Raw genomic sequence first — 14869 nt, forward strand, 5'->3', positions numbered from 1 at the left:
TGTTTACCTTGCCTTTTTGGTACTGTGATAATGTGGATTCAGATAACTCCCTAAGGCTGCTATAACCATTTCCATAGTTCAACAACCTGTGGAGGATTTACAGACTCCTGGAGCCCACCATGGCCCTTTTCATATTAAAGACTGACTCACTTAAAGGACAGCTTGTTTCATCTCGTCTTTCTCTAGGGTAGTTACTTGTTCCCTGAAGAAGAGCCATAGTAATGGCTGTGATGGGGTAGCTAAGGGCCTGTGAGGATGCCAAGTCTGGAAGGCTGCCCACCCACGATTAGACACCACTGTGCTATGCTCCCTCTAAGTGTTCCTATAAGCAGCTCCTGGCTAAGAGTGCTTTCCTGAGTGACGGTCATGCCACCCTCTCAACTGCCAGCAGTGCCTGCGGCTGTTCTCAGGTTACCCAGTGGGACCATGGAGTATGATATCTCTATGGTTGGCATTAAGGGAATTAAGGCTACACATTGGGGACCTGGAAGCCTGTGAGTCTTTGAAGTTCAGTGTCATCCTTGGCAACATAGCATTCAAGGCCAGTCTAGACTATGTGAGTTCATGAGACCCTGTATGTACGCGTGCGTGCGTACGCATGTATGTATATATAAATACTTTTTTTTTTTTAAACTTTGACTTCTAGGGCTAGAACTTAAGGGTATTTCCCAGATAGGGAAATTCCATTGTCTTATGGAAATCCTGACTTAAGAATAAAACCTACAAAAACTACAAGGATGCATTGGAATGTGTAATTTCAGAAAAACCTGTCCAGGGAGCTCCTTAAGTTACTCAGCTAGATGCGGTGACTCACCTGTGTTTAATAAGTCTATCTTTTGGGCCGTCCTGGGGGTTGAACCTAGTACTCTATACATGCTAGGCAAGTTCACTACCACGGAGCTATCTCTATCCACTTAGTGATGTCTCTGCCTGCCTCAGGAGGAAGAATACCAGGTGATCCAAGAATCAGGCAGGGTTAGAGTAGGCTGGGGATGCGGCGGCTCAGTTGATGGTGTTTGTCCAGCATGCACAACACCCTGGGTTTGGTCTCTACACGAAAGCAAACGTGGCCCCTGTGTATCTCAGTACTTAGGATGGGGAGGTAAGAAGAGAACAGCAAGTCCCTTAGCTACACAATGAAGTTGGAAGCTTGGGCTGTGTGAGAGCCTGTCTGACAAAACAAGTGACGAGGGGACACAGGGCTCGATGAGAGCATGTACTGCCCCTGCAGAAGACCCAGGTTTGGTTCCTACAACCCACTTTGGGTAACTCACAGTCACATGTAACTCCAATTCCAGGGGATTTGATGCCTCTGACCTCAGGCACCCATGAAACCTGCACATACCTACGCATAGACATAATTAGAAACGACAGACAGTCCAGCCTCGGGTTATTTTTAATGAAATGGTTTACATACACTGGGCAAGGTTGCTCGCACCAGGATACCAGCATTTGAGAAGTACAAAGATCAAGATGGTAACTACAAGTTGAAGGCCAGTCAGAGTTAAAGTTCTCAAAATGGAGCCCGGCAGTGGTGGCGCACACCTTTACTCCCAGCATTTGGGAGGCAGAGGCAGATGAAATTCTGAGTTCAAGGCCAGTCTGGTCTACAAACCCAGTTCCAGGATAGCTAGGGCTACACAGAGAAACCCTGTCTCAAAAACAAAACAAACCAAAAAGCTGAAAAGGTCTGGAGAGATGGCTCAGGGATTAAGAGGCCTGCCTTGAAGTAGAGAATGATACAGGAAAACACCTGACATCTTCGGGCCTCAATGTGTGTGCACACAAAAGATTTAAAGTGATATAAATTAGATGGTAATAATAGTAGCTGGATGGCTAAACTAGATTGTAAGAATTTCTGAGGTATACCGCACACACAGTACTTAATCATACCCCTTGATTTTATGCTTTTATAGCGTCCTGTAATGCATTTGTCTTTGTGACTTTTCCACTACTACATTGAGCTCTTTGTATCACTCTGACCTATGATCTCTTGTCTCCTAACTGATGAGTGGCTAGCTGAAGGATGTGTCTGTTCAGCAGTGACCTAGGACTCCCCTTAACTTCCAGGTCAAATGAGTCAAGCCTTCTCTAGGCTGTCAGTCTAATGGACAGAAGGGTATACAACTCTCTGCTTTGTTAGATGTTGGGTGCCTCCATGAAAGAGCAGAGTGTTTGCTAAGGAAGGCTCCTTAGCCCAGGCAGCGGCCTGCAAGCAGGGTGATTACCTGCTCTTAGGGCTGCTGACTCAGTACAACTCTTGGTTTCTGAACCCAGACTCCAGTGTGTTCATTTATGATGGGAAGGTGTGACAGGTGGAGTAGACTGCCTGCTTGGCTTTCCCAGGGCTTTGTGGAATCATACCACTTTGGAAACCTCATTTTGCCCGTCAAGAGGCAGTTCCATACGTCAAGATAAGAGGAAGTTTTGGATTGAGACAGGGTCTTTATGTAGCCCAGGCTGTCTTCCCCTGAGGCTGAGGGTGATGTTGAGTATATCCTCCTGCCTCCACCTCCCAAGTGCTGAGGTTGTGGGTTTGCATCACCACAATACCTGGTTTTGAATATGGCTCTGGGGATGGTACCCAGCACTTTTAACAACCAAGTCACATTCCTAGCCCAAGGGGGAGTTCTTTTTTTGTTTTGTTTTGTTTTGTTTTTCAGCACACTCTTCCTATATAGTTCTGGCTGTCCTGGAATTTACTATATAGATACTAGACTAGAATGGCCTCAAATTCACAAGAGAACAACCTGCCTCTGACTCCCAATGGCCCAAGGGTATAGGGTAAAAAGGGCCAAGGAAAACCACCCTGACCCAGACTTAACCCCCAGGACCAGGGCTTGAAATCCCACCAGTCCCTGAGCTTGCCCAAGAATCAGGCTACAAAACCCACCAATCCTAAGCCACCCTGGAAAGCTCTATCCCACCCCTAAGAAGCCCTATATAAGCACTGTGCCCTGTTCAGTTTGCTGCTGCTGCTCACCTTAGAGGCAGCCATCCTCTTGGAATTTTCCTTCCCAATAAAGCTCTCAAAGTTTGTTGTGCGGTGAGACCATTTTTGCTGAAGCAGAGCCGGACTGTAAGACTGGGGAAACTCCCCTAGCGGAGCACAGTTGATACACACTTGCACTGGGGAAACCTTTCCCCAGAGCAGAGCTGTAAACTGCTACGCTTGTGGTGACTTTGTAGCATTCCTTAGCTCCTGACTGCCAGGATACCTTTCCATCCAAGCTGCAACCCTCACAGAAGGGAGTTCCAAGGATGGAATATCTATCGCCCTCTTGCATCTTGAATCTGACAGCCTTATTCCCAACTCACTTTGCTTTTCCTGGATTACTGGATTCGTTTTCAACTTGATATTTTCTCCATCTCCAAATGGAATTGACACAATTTAATTTCTGTCCTACAGCTCAATTACTAGCCTGAGTTTCCAATATCAAGGCTCTCCCTTGTGCCAGGCTTCTTAAACTAACACTGTTTAGATCTGCATAACAGTAAAGACATCTAAATAAAGTTTCCACCATGTGAATGGCCCAGGATAGAAGTTCTGTGAGTGGATGCCTAGAGTACTTGAGATAATAACCCTGCCCCATCAGTGAAGCGCAGACATCTGGTCCTCAGGCAGCCACTGAATTTTGTTCAGAGGGGTTGGGCTCGGGCCTTAGGCCTGAGTTACAAGGGTCTTGGAGTCTTGATGTCCCAGAGATGAAGACAAGCATAAAGTCCTTTACTTCATTATACAGTCCTAAAGAAGCATTGAGGAGGGAAGGTGTGGAAGTGAAGGATGGAGGACCTGAAAGCTCACATCTCTGCTTTGGGACCCAAGTACAGAATTCCAGAAGCCTGGGCACCATAGCAACAATGGCTCAGACATGGTTCCTCCTTGGTCTGGGAGTTGTAGTTTTCCAGCTTTTGCATTCGAGGAAAGGCCATTGTTACCTGTGAGGACCCTGTTGTATGACACGTCCAGTGATGGGGACCTGTTCACACTTAGGTCTACAACGGACATTTATAGGGCTGGCAGGGCCTCATGAAGTGCTTTAAAATATCAGAAGAATTGGAATGTTCATCAGAAACTGGTGAGACAAATGGGGTGTGAATGGATTGGAGGGGAGATAGTGGTAGCATTCAAGGCAAAAGAAGTTCAAACTTAAGACCAAGAGATGGTTCAGTGAGTTATGGCACCTGCCACCCAGCCTGACGACCTGAATTGAATCCTCCTTGAGTCCCTGGAGTTCAGTCCCCTGGGACTCACTCCCTCAAGTTCAACACTTCTCCACACTCAGGTGGTAGAAGGATAGAACCAACACACACACATGCTGTGGGATGGTCTGTATGTCAAATGTGTTGCTCTGATTGGTCAATAAATAAAACACTGATTGGCCAGTAGCCAGGCAGGAAGTATAGGCGGGATTAACAGAGAGGAGAATTGAGAGAACAGGAAGGCGGAGGGAGACACTGCCAGCTTCCGCCATGACAAGCAGCATGTGAAGATGCTGGTAAGCCACGAGCCACATGGCAAGGTATAGATTTATAGAAATGGATTAATTTAAGATGTAAGAACTAGATAGCTAGAAGCCTGAGCCATTAGGCCAAACAGTTTAAATAATATAAGCATCTGTGTGTTTATTTTATAAGTGGGCTGTTAGACTGCCGGGGCTTGGCAGGACCCAGAGAGAAAACTCTCCAGCTACACACACACCCTGTAATTTTTATTTCTGGATAACTGAAGGCAGTTTGGGAGGGAGTGGAAGGCAGTATATCTCAAGATTTGGAAATAGAACGTAAACCTAGGAATTTTGGCATTTTGAAACATTGACTCCACTGTTCAGCCAGAATGAATGGGCTCCCTCTTTTGAGTGGTGTCTGTGCTTCAGGGCGTCATCCATGCTGAGTAGGGTTCTCTTGCTGTGCTATGCCCCCAGTCTTTCTATAACATCACTTGCCACAACAATTGGACTATTTTATTGTCAGGAACCCAACAAGGACCTTGGCATGTGGTAATGGCTCAGACTCACAGACTGTGTGCCTCAGCAAGCCAGGGTTCAGCTACTCATCCTCAATAAACCAATAAAAAGAGCCAAATAGCAAAATTTAAAAAAAAAAATTATTCAATGTGGTTAAATTGAAAAGAGGGACAAAAAGATCAGGGGATTCCCCCAAGTTCCTCTTCCTGACATGAAGATAGGGATTAAACAGAAGGCAAGAGATGTGCATAACTAATCAATTCGGCCAAGGTGTGGTTGCCCTGCTCACGACTGTCTCAGCTCCAAGTCTCTCCTGCATCTGGTAAGCTAATAAGGCTAGAAGTTCTTTGACAACCAATGATAGCTAACCCACTTGAGGAAATTCTTGCCTATGGACATCTTGTCATCAAAGATAAACAAGATTGATGCAAGGTAGAAATTCAGTTAAGTCACCTAGGCAGTACTTGGGGTTACAGCAGATTCCCAGCTTCTCTTGAAAATTTGAAATTCTCTTGAAGATTTGAGCCAGGTGTGGTAGCACACACCCTTAATCTCAGCACCCAGGAGGCAGAGACAGGCGGATCTCTGTGAGTTCAAGACCAATCTGGTCTACATAGTGAGTTCTAGGACAGCCAGGCTTACACAGAAAAACCCAGTCTCAAAAATCCAAAAAAAAAGAGGAAAAAAATTAAAAATTTGATAACTTAGTTCTCTCATAACAATAAGATGGAGCTATGAGGCTAGCTGTTTCTACCTTTCAACAGAATATAGGGCTCCAGTTTGTTGGATTTCCCACTGCTACTATCATTCCTCAAACTGAGGGCAAGGATCATTCGTCATTGATCACATGCCTTTGTAATCATTTTCTTTTTTTTTTCTTTTTTTTTTTTTTTTTGGTTTTTCGAGACAGGGTTTCTCTGTGTAGCTTTGTGCCTCTCCTGGAACTCACTTGGTAGCCCAGGCTGGCCTCGAACTCACAGAGATCCGCCTGGCTCTGCCTCCCGAGTGCTGGGATTAAAGGCGTGTGCCACCACCGCCCGGCCGTAATCATTTTCTTACAGTGGGCCCTGTTTGGCCCAGGAAATATCAGAATTGCCCTTCTTTCCACTGTTGCTGCATGATATTTCTGAGTAGAAATATAATAAAGTCTGTACTGTTGGAAGGTTGGTCATGCAAGATGGATTGAAGAGCTGGGGACCGGAAGTAAATATATTGGAAATTTGTGGAAAGAATCTGATGTGATGATATATTGTGTACCCTAATAAACTTGCCTGAGGATCAGAGGACAGAGCCAGCCACTAGATTAGACATAGAGGTCAGGCAGTAGTGGTCACACACCTTTAATCCCAGCACTTGAGATCTCATGCCTTTGCTTGGGAAGCACACACAGCCTTTAATCCCAGGAAGTAATATGGCAGGGAAGAGAAAGGTATATAAGACACGAGGAAACAGGAACTCACTCTCTTTAGGCTGAGGATTTCATAGAGATAAAAACTAGTGGCTGGCTGTTCTGCTTCTCTGATCTTTCAGCTTTCACCGATATCTAGCTCTGGGTTTTTCATTAAAAGACCATCTAAAATTCGAACAACAATTTGAATTTACCTGCCTAAGGAACTGAAAAGATGCTACCACCAAGAAAACAAGAAAGCAAGGGTGAGCCGGGCATTGGTGGTGCATGCCTTTAGTCCCTGGACTTGGGTGGAAGAGGTAGAAGAATCTCTGTGAGTTTGAGGCCAGCCTGGTCTATAAAGAGATTTCCAGGACAGCCTGAGCTGTTACAAAAAGAAACCCTGTCTCAGAAACAACAATAAAAGGGTGGCTGGAGGTGTAGCTCAATGATAGAGCATGTGCTAGCATGTGGTGCCCTGGGTTCTAGCTCTAGAATTGTAAGAAAAACAGGGGGAGGGGTGGGTCTGAAGGGTGGTCATCAGTCCCTTGCTACTAGAGCTTTGTAGCATGCTTCACCAGTTCCATAATGAGCTAGTATTTTGCTGGACACACATTGAGTGCTCAGAAAACTAACTGAATTGAAACTGATTTCATGTGGAGCACCTAGCTGATGGGGAAGGTGGTGGGTGGAGCAAGTTGGAGTGACTGAAATTAATATTGTGGACCTTGGGGATTTTCTCCAGAGACTCTTCTTGGGGGGAATGGAATCTGGCTATGTAGACCAGGCTGGACTTCAACTCACAGGCATCCTTCTGTCTCAGCTTCCTGATTGCTTTTATGCAGATGTCGGGTGATAACATCAAAGAAACGTTTTTCTTTTCTTTCTTCTCCTCCTTTCTTTCTTCTCCCCCCTCCCCCAAGACAAGGTTTCTCTGTGTAGTTCTGGCTGTCCTGGAACTGGCTCTGTAGACCAGGCTGGCCTCAAACTCAAAGACTCGCCTGCCCCTGCCTCCCGAGTGCTGGGATTAAAGGGGTAAGCCACCATCACCCAGCCAAAGAACATTTTTCACCATGTCACAGTATAAACCAGTTCCTATAGCAACTCTGTAGCTTTTAGTTTGTTTGAAACAAGATCTCTCTACGTAGCCCTGGCTGCCTGGAACTCATAGAGATCCACCTGCTTCTGCCTCTCAAGTGCTGGGGTTTAAAGGGTTTGCAACTTCCATGCTAGCCGCTATTATCTTTAAGATTTACTTTGTTATGTGTATGAGTTGTATGAGTGTGTTTTGGTTTTTTTTTGTATGTGTGTGCATCACGTGTATGCTCCTGGTGTTGCCCAGTTCAGAAGAACATGTTGGGTTCCCTGAATCTAGAGTCACACCGGCGTCCTCTGTCAGAGCAACAAGTGTTTTTAACTTCTGAGCTATCTCTCCAGCAGGTTATTACGTTTACTAATAGAAAGGGAAACAGGCACTGTGAGGTTAGGAAACATAAAGGTACACACGTGTTTTGGGGTCACGGCCCACGGGCTTAAGTGCTTGGGGTGAGAGAAGTCATACTCTTTCCCGAGTGTGACCTTGGTCAAGTAGCACAACAATCAGCTGTCGTGACAGTGCTGAGAGCGAGAACTCACTACGGGCGCAGACGCCTAGTTTATCAGCTGTCAGTGTCCGGAGGCAGGGCCGCTGGCTGCGCAGGCGCAGATCGACGCGCTTGGTTCCTACGGTTCCCGCAGGGGCACGGCCGCCGATCGACTTGCGGCGTCGCGCTGTAAACGTCGCACTGTGGAGTGTCCTTTGCGGCAGGCGTCTGCGTCTCCCTGAAGCCGGCGGTCGTGAATTGAGACCGGGGAGCTGACAAGGACGCTTCTGTAGTGCGGTAGGCGCTGCTGTGTCCGCACAGCCAAGGTGCTCCGCAAGGAAGTCTCCTTGGCAAATCTGCTTTTGCTGTGGGTGGCCCGGGCCCTGGGCGTGTCCTCCTCCTTCCCAGGCCCCGTCACCCCACAACTACAATCCCACGGGCCCTCCGTGTCCACTCCGCCTTGTGCCGGACTCCTGCCTTGGCCTTCCTCCTACCCTGACGTTCCGCTTCTTTTTTTGTTTGTTTCTGTTCTGAGACAGGGTCTCTCTGTGTAGCCCTGGCTGTCTTGGAACTTACTCTGTGGACCAGGCTGGCCTCGAACTCGGAGATCCTCCTTCCTCAGCCTCCCAAGTGCTGAAATTAGCCACCACACCAGGCTGCACCCCGTTTCCTACCCGAGTCCTCCAGTGATTTCGGCCCCCCCCCGTCCTCCTGAGTCCTCTGCATTCGTGTTGTGAGTTTGGCTCAGCAGCCGATCCAGGACACCTCTGTCCCCACACATACCCTAACTCCTATTGTCTAGGCCATATTGGAACTCACTACTCGTGTGTGTGTGTGTGTGTGTGTGTGTGTGTGTGTGTGTGTGTGTGTGTGTGTGTGTGTGTGTGTGTGATATGTGGGTCCCCCCGGAACTAAAGTTACAAGCAGTTGTAAGTTGTCATGTAGACTTTTTCTAGTCTCCTGGGAGCTTCCTCCCTCGAACTCTTACACTTAGGTTTCTTTCTGAGTTCCCAATGGGGATCTCCAGTGCTTACAGCAAATGAGCTGGTTTCCCCCATTTGACTGTACTGTGCACAGTAAGTGACTGAAAGAATGGGAAGGAACTTTGTAAATTAAATTCATCACTAAATCTGTGCATACAGGATGATATTGTTGTGTGTGCTGCCTTGCTTTCCAGTCTTAGAGCAGTTTTGTCGTGTGGCATTATTTTGTTCTATGTCAACATCACTATGTATTTTCCATTTGTTATTTTAAAAAATAATTAATTTTTATTTATATACATTGGTGCTTTGCCTGCAAGTATGTCTGTATGCCGGAACCGGCTCTCCTGGGACTGGAGTTACAGACATCTGTGAGCTGCCATTGCTGGGAATTGAACCCAGGTCCTCTGGAAGGGCAGCCAGTGCTCTTAACCTCGGAGCCATCTCTCCAGCCCCTATCCATGTATTATTTTTTTCTCAATGCCTATCATATTCTACTAAGCACCAGAATTTTACCCATTTCTTTATAGTTGTACATTTGAAATTTCCTGTTTGGTTTTTATATTATTTAAATTTTACTTATTTATTTTTTTAGCAGTTGCCCAGTACCTGCTCTGATTTTGCTCTCAAAAGCAAAATCCAGTAAGGAAGACATACATTTCTGTTACAGAAATGGACACAGTACTTTTTAATTTAATTTTTAATTATGTGTGGATGTGTGAATATGGGCATGTGAGTATAGCTGCTCCATGAGGCCAGAGGCATCAGATCCCCTGAAGCTGGAGTCACAGGTGGTTGTGAACCACTCAGCTTGGTTCCTGAGAGTCATACCTGAGTCCTCTGCTAGATCAGCATGCACTCTTACCCACTGAGCATCTCTCCAGCCCAGGACAGACTGACTACTTCTGTAAAGGAAGAAACACTAGATTCTAGAGAGCTTCTGAAGAGAAGTGTCATTTAGGTTGGGGTGGAAAGTATAGAACAGTGTAAAGAAATAATTTGGGCTAATACTTTTCTGTTTTCCATTTTCTTGGTTGTTGGGTTTTTTGTTTTTTTCTTGAGTAAAAACAAATTTCTTTCACCTTAGACAAAAATATCCATGTTTATAACTTTAATTTTCTTTTCCATGAGTTCTGTGAAAGTCCCCTAATTATTCAACTGGGAGAACCCGTCTAATAAAAGTTTGGTGTTCCCAGCACTTGGAAGGTGGAGACAGGAGGATGAAGAAATCAAGGCCCTCCTTGACTACAGTAGTGACTTGAAGTCAGCCTGGGCAAGATGAGATATTTTTTTTTTTGGTTTTTCGAGACAGGGTTTCTCTGTGTAGTGTTGCGCCTTTCCTGGAACTCACTCTGTAGTCCAGGCTGGCCTCGAACTCACAGAGATCCGCCTGGCTCTGCCTCCCGAGAGCTGGGATTAAAGGCGTGCGCCACCACCGCCCGGCTGAGATTTTTGTTTTTTTTGTTTTTTTTTTTTTTTTGGCGATATTATTAAAAAAAAAAAAAAAAAAAAAAAAAGTTTGGTGGCCATGTGGGGTGGCGCAGAGAGAGGCAGAGGAAGGTGGATCTTAGTGAGTTCCAGGACAACCAGAACTGCTACTGAGAAACCCTGTCTTGAAAAACAAAACAAGGTTTGGTGAGAAGAGATTTGGGGACTAGGACTTCACGGATGAGCTCTTGGTTTTTCTCAGAAACATCTCACGTTATCGCACTCTTATTCTTCTTTTATAGCCATGCCTTTCTTCGATCTGCAGAAGAGGCTGGGCATCAGCCTAGATCGGCACTTCGTATACCAGAGCTCTGAACAGCCCTACAAGATTCCCTCTCGATGCCATGCTTTTGAAAAAGAATGGATAGAATGTTCACATGGAATTGGGGCTACCCGGGCTAAAGAAGAGTGCAAGATAGAATATGAAGACTACAAAGAATGTTACCTTCGGTTCAAAACGGTGAGTAAATAATGGATATGGGAGCCGAATTACTTCACTCCTCTTCCCCCTTACTCTTTTTTCGGTCGTGCTGGGGATTGAACCCAGGGCTTTGCACATGTTAGGGAAGTGCTCTTGTCATTGAAATACATCTCTAGGCCCTTAAGTCATCTGCAGTGTTTTCAGTTGGTCTTTGGGCAGTGACTTACTCACAAATAAGACTTTTGTAATGAAGCATCAGGCACTTAGGAAGTTAAGAGCTTTGGATCTGAGGAGGGCCTGTTCTTTCCTAGTATTCTTCCTCTTCTCCTGTGCCTGTCCCTGGCTGTGGCCAGAGCTGCCTGTGTATTTAGGCCTTATCTTTTCAGTAGGATATAAAGCAGAAAATACCCACTGGCTTTGGTTGGTTGGTCTTGAAAGTTTTGGATGGGGCTGGAGAGATGGCTCAGGACTCATTAAGAGTATTGACTGCTCGTCCCGAGGAGCTGGGTTCCAGTCTCAGCACCCACATGGCTGCTCACAACTGTCTATAATTCCATTTCCAGTGCATCTAACACCAGGTAGCCTCCATAGGCACATGGCACATTTGTGGTGCACAGACATACATGCAAGCAAAACACCCATACACATAACATAAGGTAATTTTTTAAAATTTAAGAAGAACAATTTAGGATGGAACTTTCACAGTCATTGATCCCTCCTTGGAGAAACTCTCAAACCCTGTAGATCTAGCACAATGAACATGATGCAACCAACTGGATGTATTTCTGAAGAAGATGGAGGCATTCATTAATGACATTGCTTTAGGCAAACTTGACCCAAGGTTCAGGGAGGAAAAGGTCTTACTGAGTGAATTGCATAACATGTGGGCCCTGATCTTAGAAAAGAAGACTTTGGCTTTAGGCCATCATTTTGCCTATTTCTGTGTTGCAGGGGTATCAAATAGAAATTATTGATTGATTGATTGATTTTGATTTTTTTTTTTTTTTTGAGACAGGGTCTCACTGTGTAGCTCTGGCTAGCCTCGAACTCACTTCCTCTACCTCCAGAGTGCTGGGATTAAAGGTGTGCACCACTATGCTTAGCTGAAATTTTTTATTTTATCTCCAAGTTCAGGGAGACAATCTGGATTTTTGTTAAATTTACAGCCAAGTTATCTGGATCAAAAACTTTTAGTAACTGAAGGGTGTGGTGGTACAAATCTAATGTCATCACCACCTAGAAAGCTCTAGGCTGGTCAGGGATACATAGTGAGACCTGGTTCCCCCCTCCCCCCAAAAAAGAAAGAGTGTCAAGTTACTTTTTTAAAAATCTGTTTATTTATTTATTTTGAGTTCTTCAGCTTTGCAGGTGCTGGAATTGACAGGCATGATGTTTTTTTTTTTTTTTCAGTTTTTGGAGACAGGGTTTCTCTGGAGCCTGTCCTGGAACTCACTTTGTAGACCAGGCTGGTCTGGAACTCACAGAGATCCACCTGTCTCTGCCTCCCAAGTGTTGGGATTAAAGGCATGTGCTCCCACCACCCAGCTCAGGCCTGATTCTTTTTTTTTTTTTTTTGGTTTTTTGAGACAGGGTTTCTCTGTGCAGCTTTGCGCCTTTCCTGGGACTCACTTGGTAGCCCAGGCTGGCCTCGAACTCACAGAGATCCGCCTGGCTCTGCCTCCCGAGTGCTGGGATTAAAGGCGTGCGCCACCACCGCCCGGCCCAGGCCTGATTCTTAATGCCCAGCTGTCTTTAAATATTTTTAAGACATTTTAACATGTACAAATGTTTTGATTTGTGTGTGTGCATGTGTGTTCATTGTGTGGGTGAATGCATTTGAGTGGTAGTACAGGGTGGAGGTCAGAAGACAACTTTGTGGAGTTGATTCTCTCCTTCTACCACGTGGGTCCCAGGAACTGAACTAGGTCTCCAGGCTGGCAGCAGCTCCTTTACCCACTAGCTTACAAGCTCACAAAGTATAATTACCTGTTTTCTTCTATATACTGAGACTGTTGGAATTATTAGTTTTCAAGTATGTAAAATACATATATTATATATATATATCTAATATATATATATATTAGAAATCTTTAGCCGGGCGATGGTGGCACACGCCTTTAATCCTGGCACTCAGACAGAGCCAGGCAAATCTCTGAGTTCAAGGCCAGCCTAGTCTACAGAGCAAGTTCAAAGATAGTAGGGTTACACAAAGAAACCCTGCTTGAAAAACCAAAAGAGAAAGGAACCTATTAAAAAGCTGAGAATTGATTTCCAGTTAGTTCTTTTCTTTGTTTTTCAGATAGTTTTTTAAAGATTAGTTTAGTGGGCTGGAGAGTTGGCTCAGCAGTTAAGAGCACTTGCTGCTCTTCCCAATGATTCAATTCAATTTCCAGCACCCATGTCAGGCAGCTTACAGTTTCTTGTCCCTCAGTTCACACCTCTATGGGCATACATGCACATGTGCACACACACACACACAAATATACATAGATTAAATAATAAAATCTTCTTGAAAAATGGTAAACTTCAAGTATGGGGCAGCATTTACCTAGCATGTACAAAGCCTGGGTTCAGGCCCCAGCACAGAAATTTTATTTTGTTTGTTTGTTTGTTTGTTTGTTTATTTATTTATTTATTTATTTACTTACTTACTTATTATTGAGACAAGGTCTCTTGGTGTAGTTCTCGATGCCCTGGAACCTAGCTATATAAGCCAGACTGGACTCACAGATATCCTCCTGCCTCTACCTCTGCCTCCTGAGTGGTGGGATTAAAAGCATGTGCTACCATGCCCAGCTAGGAAATTTTAAAAACAAACAAAACAAAAGACAGAAATAAACTCTGTCTCACAGGACCTCTTGCATGAAAGTATTCCCCAGTTTAACAGTGAAACTAAAATTGAGCTTTTTCTTCAGCCCTGAGGCCTATTTCCTAATGCTTTTTTCCTCTTGACAGTTGGCACGCCTGGAGGAAATCAGACAACGGCGGAATAAGCTAATCAAGGAGGGGAAATACACCCCTCCACCTCACTTCATGGGCAAGGGGGAGTCCCGGCCCTGAGCAGAGCAGGTGGAGGCTGCTTGTCATGCTGCTTTCCACTGGGAAGGAAGTTTAACGAAAGCTTCTTTGTCCAGCATATAAAAATAAAGAATTACTCGATTTTACTTGTTCTGTTTTCTGTTGGGCCGTGCTTTTCAATGATGAAAGCTTGTCCAAGTTGCCTCTCCTGATCAGTGCCTGAAGAACTGAAGCCGAAACCTGGGGACTCAAGGCAGCCAAGCATTTGAGTGCAATTTGTACTGCAAGGCTCAATTTTATCATCACACCTCCTTTAACAAGCGAGTGAGGAGTTTACAGTTCAACTCCTCCACAGGCCAACCTGTTCAAGGGTATTTAAATGCAAGACCACGTTACTTGTCTTCAGAAAAACATCTGAGGTATGTATGGGGACATCATTTGAGGAAGGCTGCAGGCATTCCTGTGTCCAAATTTCCTTCCTGAGAAATAGCATCATGGGGTGTTCCCATGCCTAGGTCACAGACAGGAGCCATAATGCCCCACTCACAAATTGTTTTGTTTTATTTTTCAAGACAAGGTTTCTCTGTGTAGCCCTGACTGTCAACAAATTATTTTTAATAACTTCTTTTAATTGTATTTTATTTATTTTGTGTATGTATGTGGGCATGATCAGAGGGTAGCTTACATTAATTGGTTCTCTCTTTCCACTATGTGGGTCCCAGGGATCAAACTCAGGTCTTCAGGCTTGACAGCAGGCACCTTTTATTTACCTGCTGAGCCATTTCACTGCTCACGAGTTATTTTGTGCATTTAGAAATGCCTGAAGGCCTGGCAGTGGTGGCACATACCTTTAATCCCAGTAGAAGGGAGGCAGAAGCAGGTGGTTCTCTGGTGAGTTTAAGGCCAGGCCTACAGATCAAGTTCCAGGACAGCCAAGGCTACACAATGAAACCTTGTCTCAGAGAGAGAGAGAGAGAGAGAGAGAGAGAGAGAGAGAGAGAGAGATTTAGATAGGTGATGGTGGA

General features: G+C 45.1%; 1 protein-coding gene across 2 annotated transcripts; it reads left to right on the forward strand.

Annotated features, from left to right (window-relative positions):
• Positions 1 to 8099: 8099 nt before the first annotated feature.
• Ndufs5 (NADH:ubiquinone oxidoreductase subunit S5) lies at positions 8100 to 13990 on the forward strand. 2 transcript variants are annotated; one of them, XM_052718195.1, is made up of 3 exons: positions 8100 to 8234; positions 10648 to 10865; positions 13782 to 13990. In XM_052718195.1, the coding sequence occupies exons 2-3, from the start codon at positions 10650 to 10652 to the stop codon at positions 13884 to 13886; spliced, it is 321 nt and encodes a 106-aa protein (XP_052574155.1). In that variant the 5' UTR covers positions 8100 to 8234; positions 10648 to 10649; the 3' UTR covers positions 13887 to 13990. The 2 variants fall into 2 exon arrangements, with proteins under 2 accessions (XP_052574155.1, XP_052574156.1); XM_052718196.1 differs by having other exon boundaries at positions 8134 to 8263.
• The last annotated feature ends 879 nt before the right edge of the window (positions 13991 to 14869 follow it).

This window comes from Peromyscus californicus, unplaced genomic scaffold (assembly GCF_007827085.1).
Source record: "Peromyscus californicus insignis strain IS unplaced genomic scaffold, ASM782708v3 Scaffold_5__1_contigs__length_169319896, whole genome shotgun sequence".
NCBI lineage: Eukaryota > Metazoa > Chordata > Mammalia > Rodentia > Cricetidae > Peromyscus > Peromyscus californicus.

What these genes read in the sequence shown, in the direction of transcription:
- Ndufs5 (XM_052718195.1), top strand. Translation starts at nt 10,650, where the DNA reads ATGCCTTTCTTCGATCTGCAGAAGAGGCTGGGCATCAGCCTAGATCGG. An exon ending in GTTACCTTCGGTTCAAAACG is followed by an intron (nt 10,866 to 13,781) that starts GTGAGTAAATAA and finishes TCCTCTTGACAG; the next exon opens with TTGGCACGCCTGGAGGAAAT.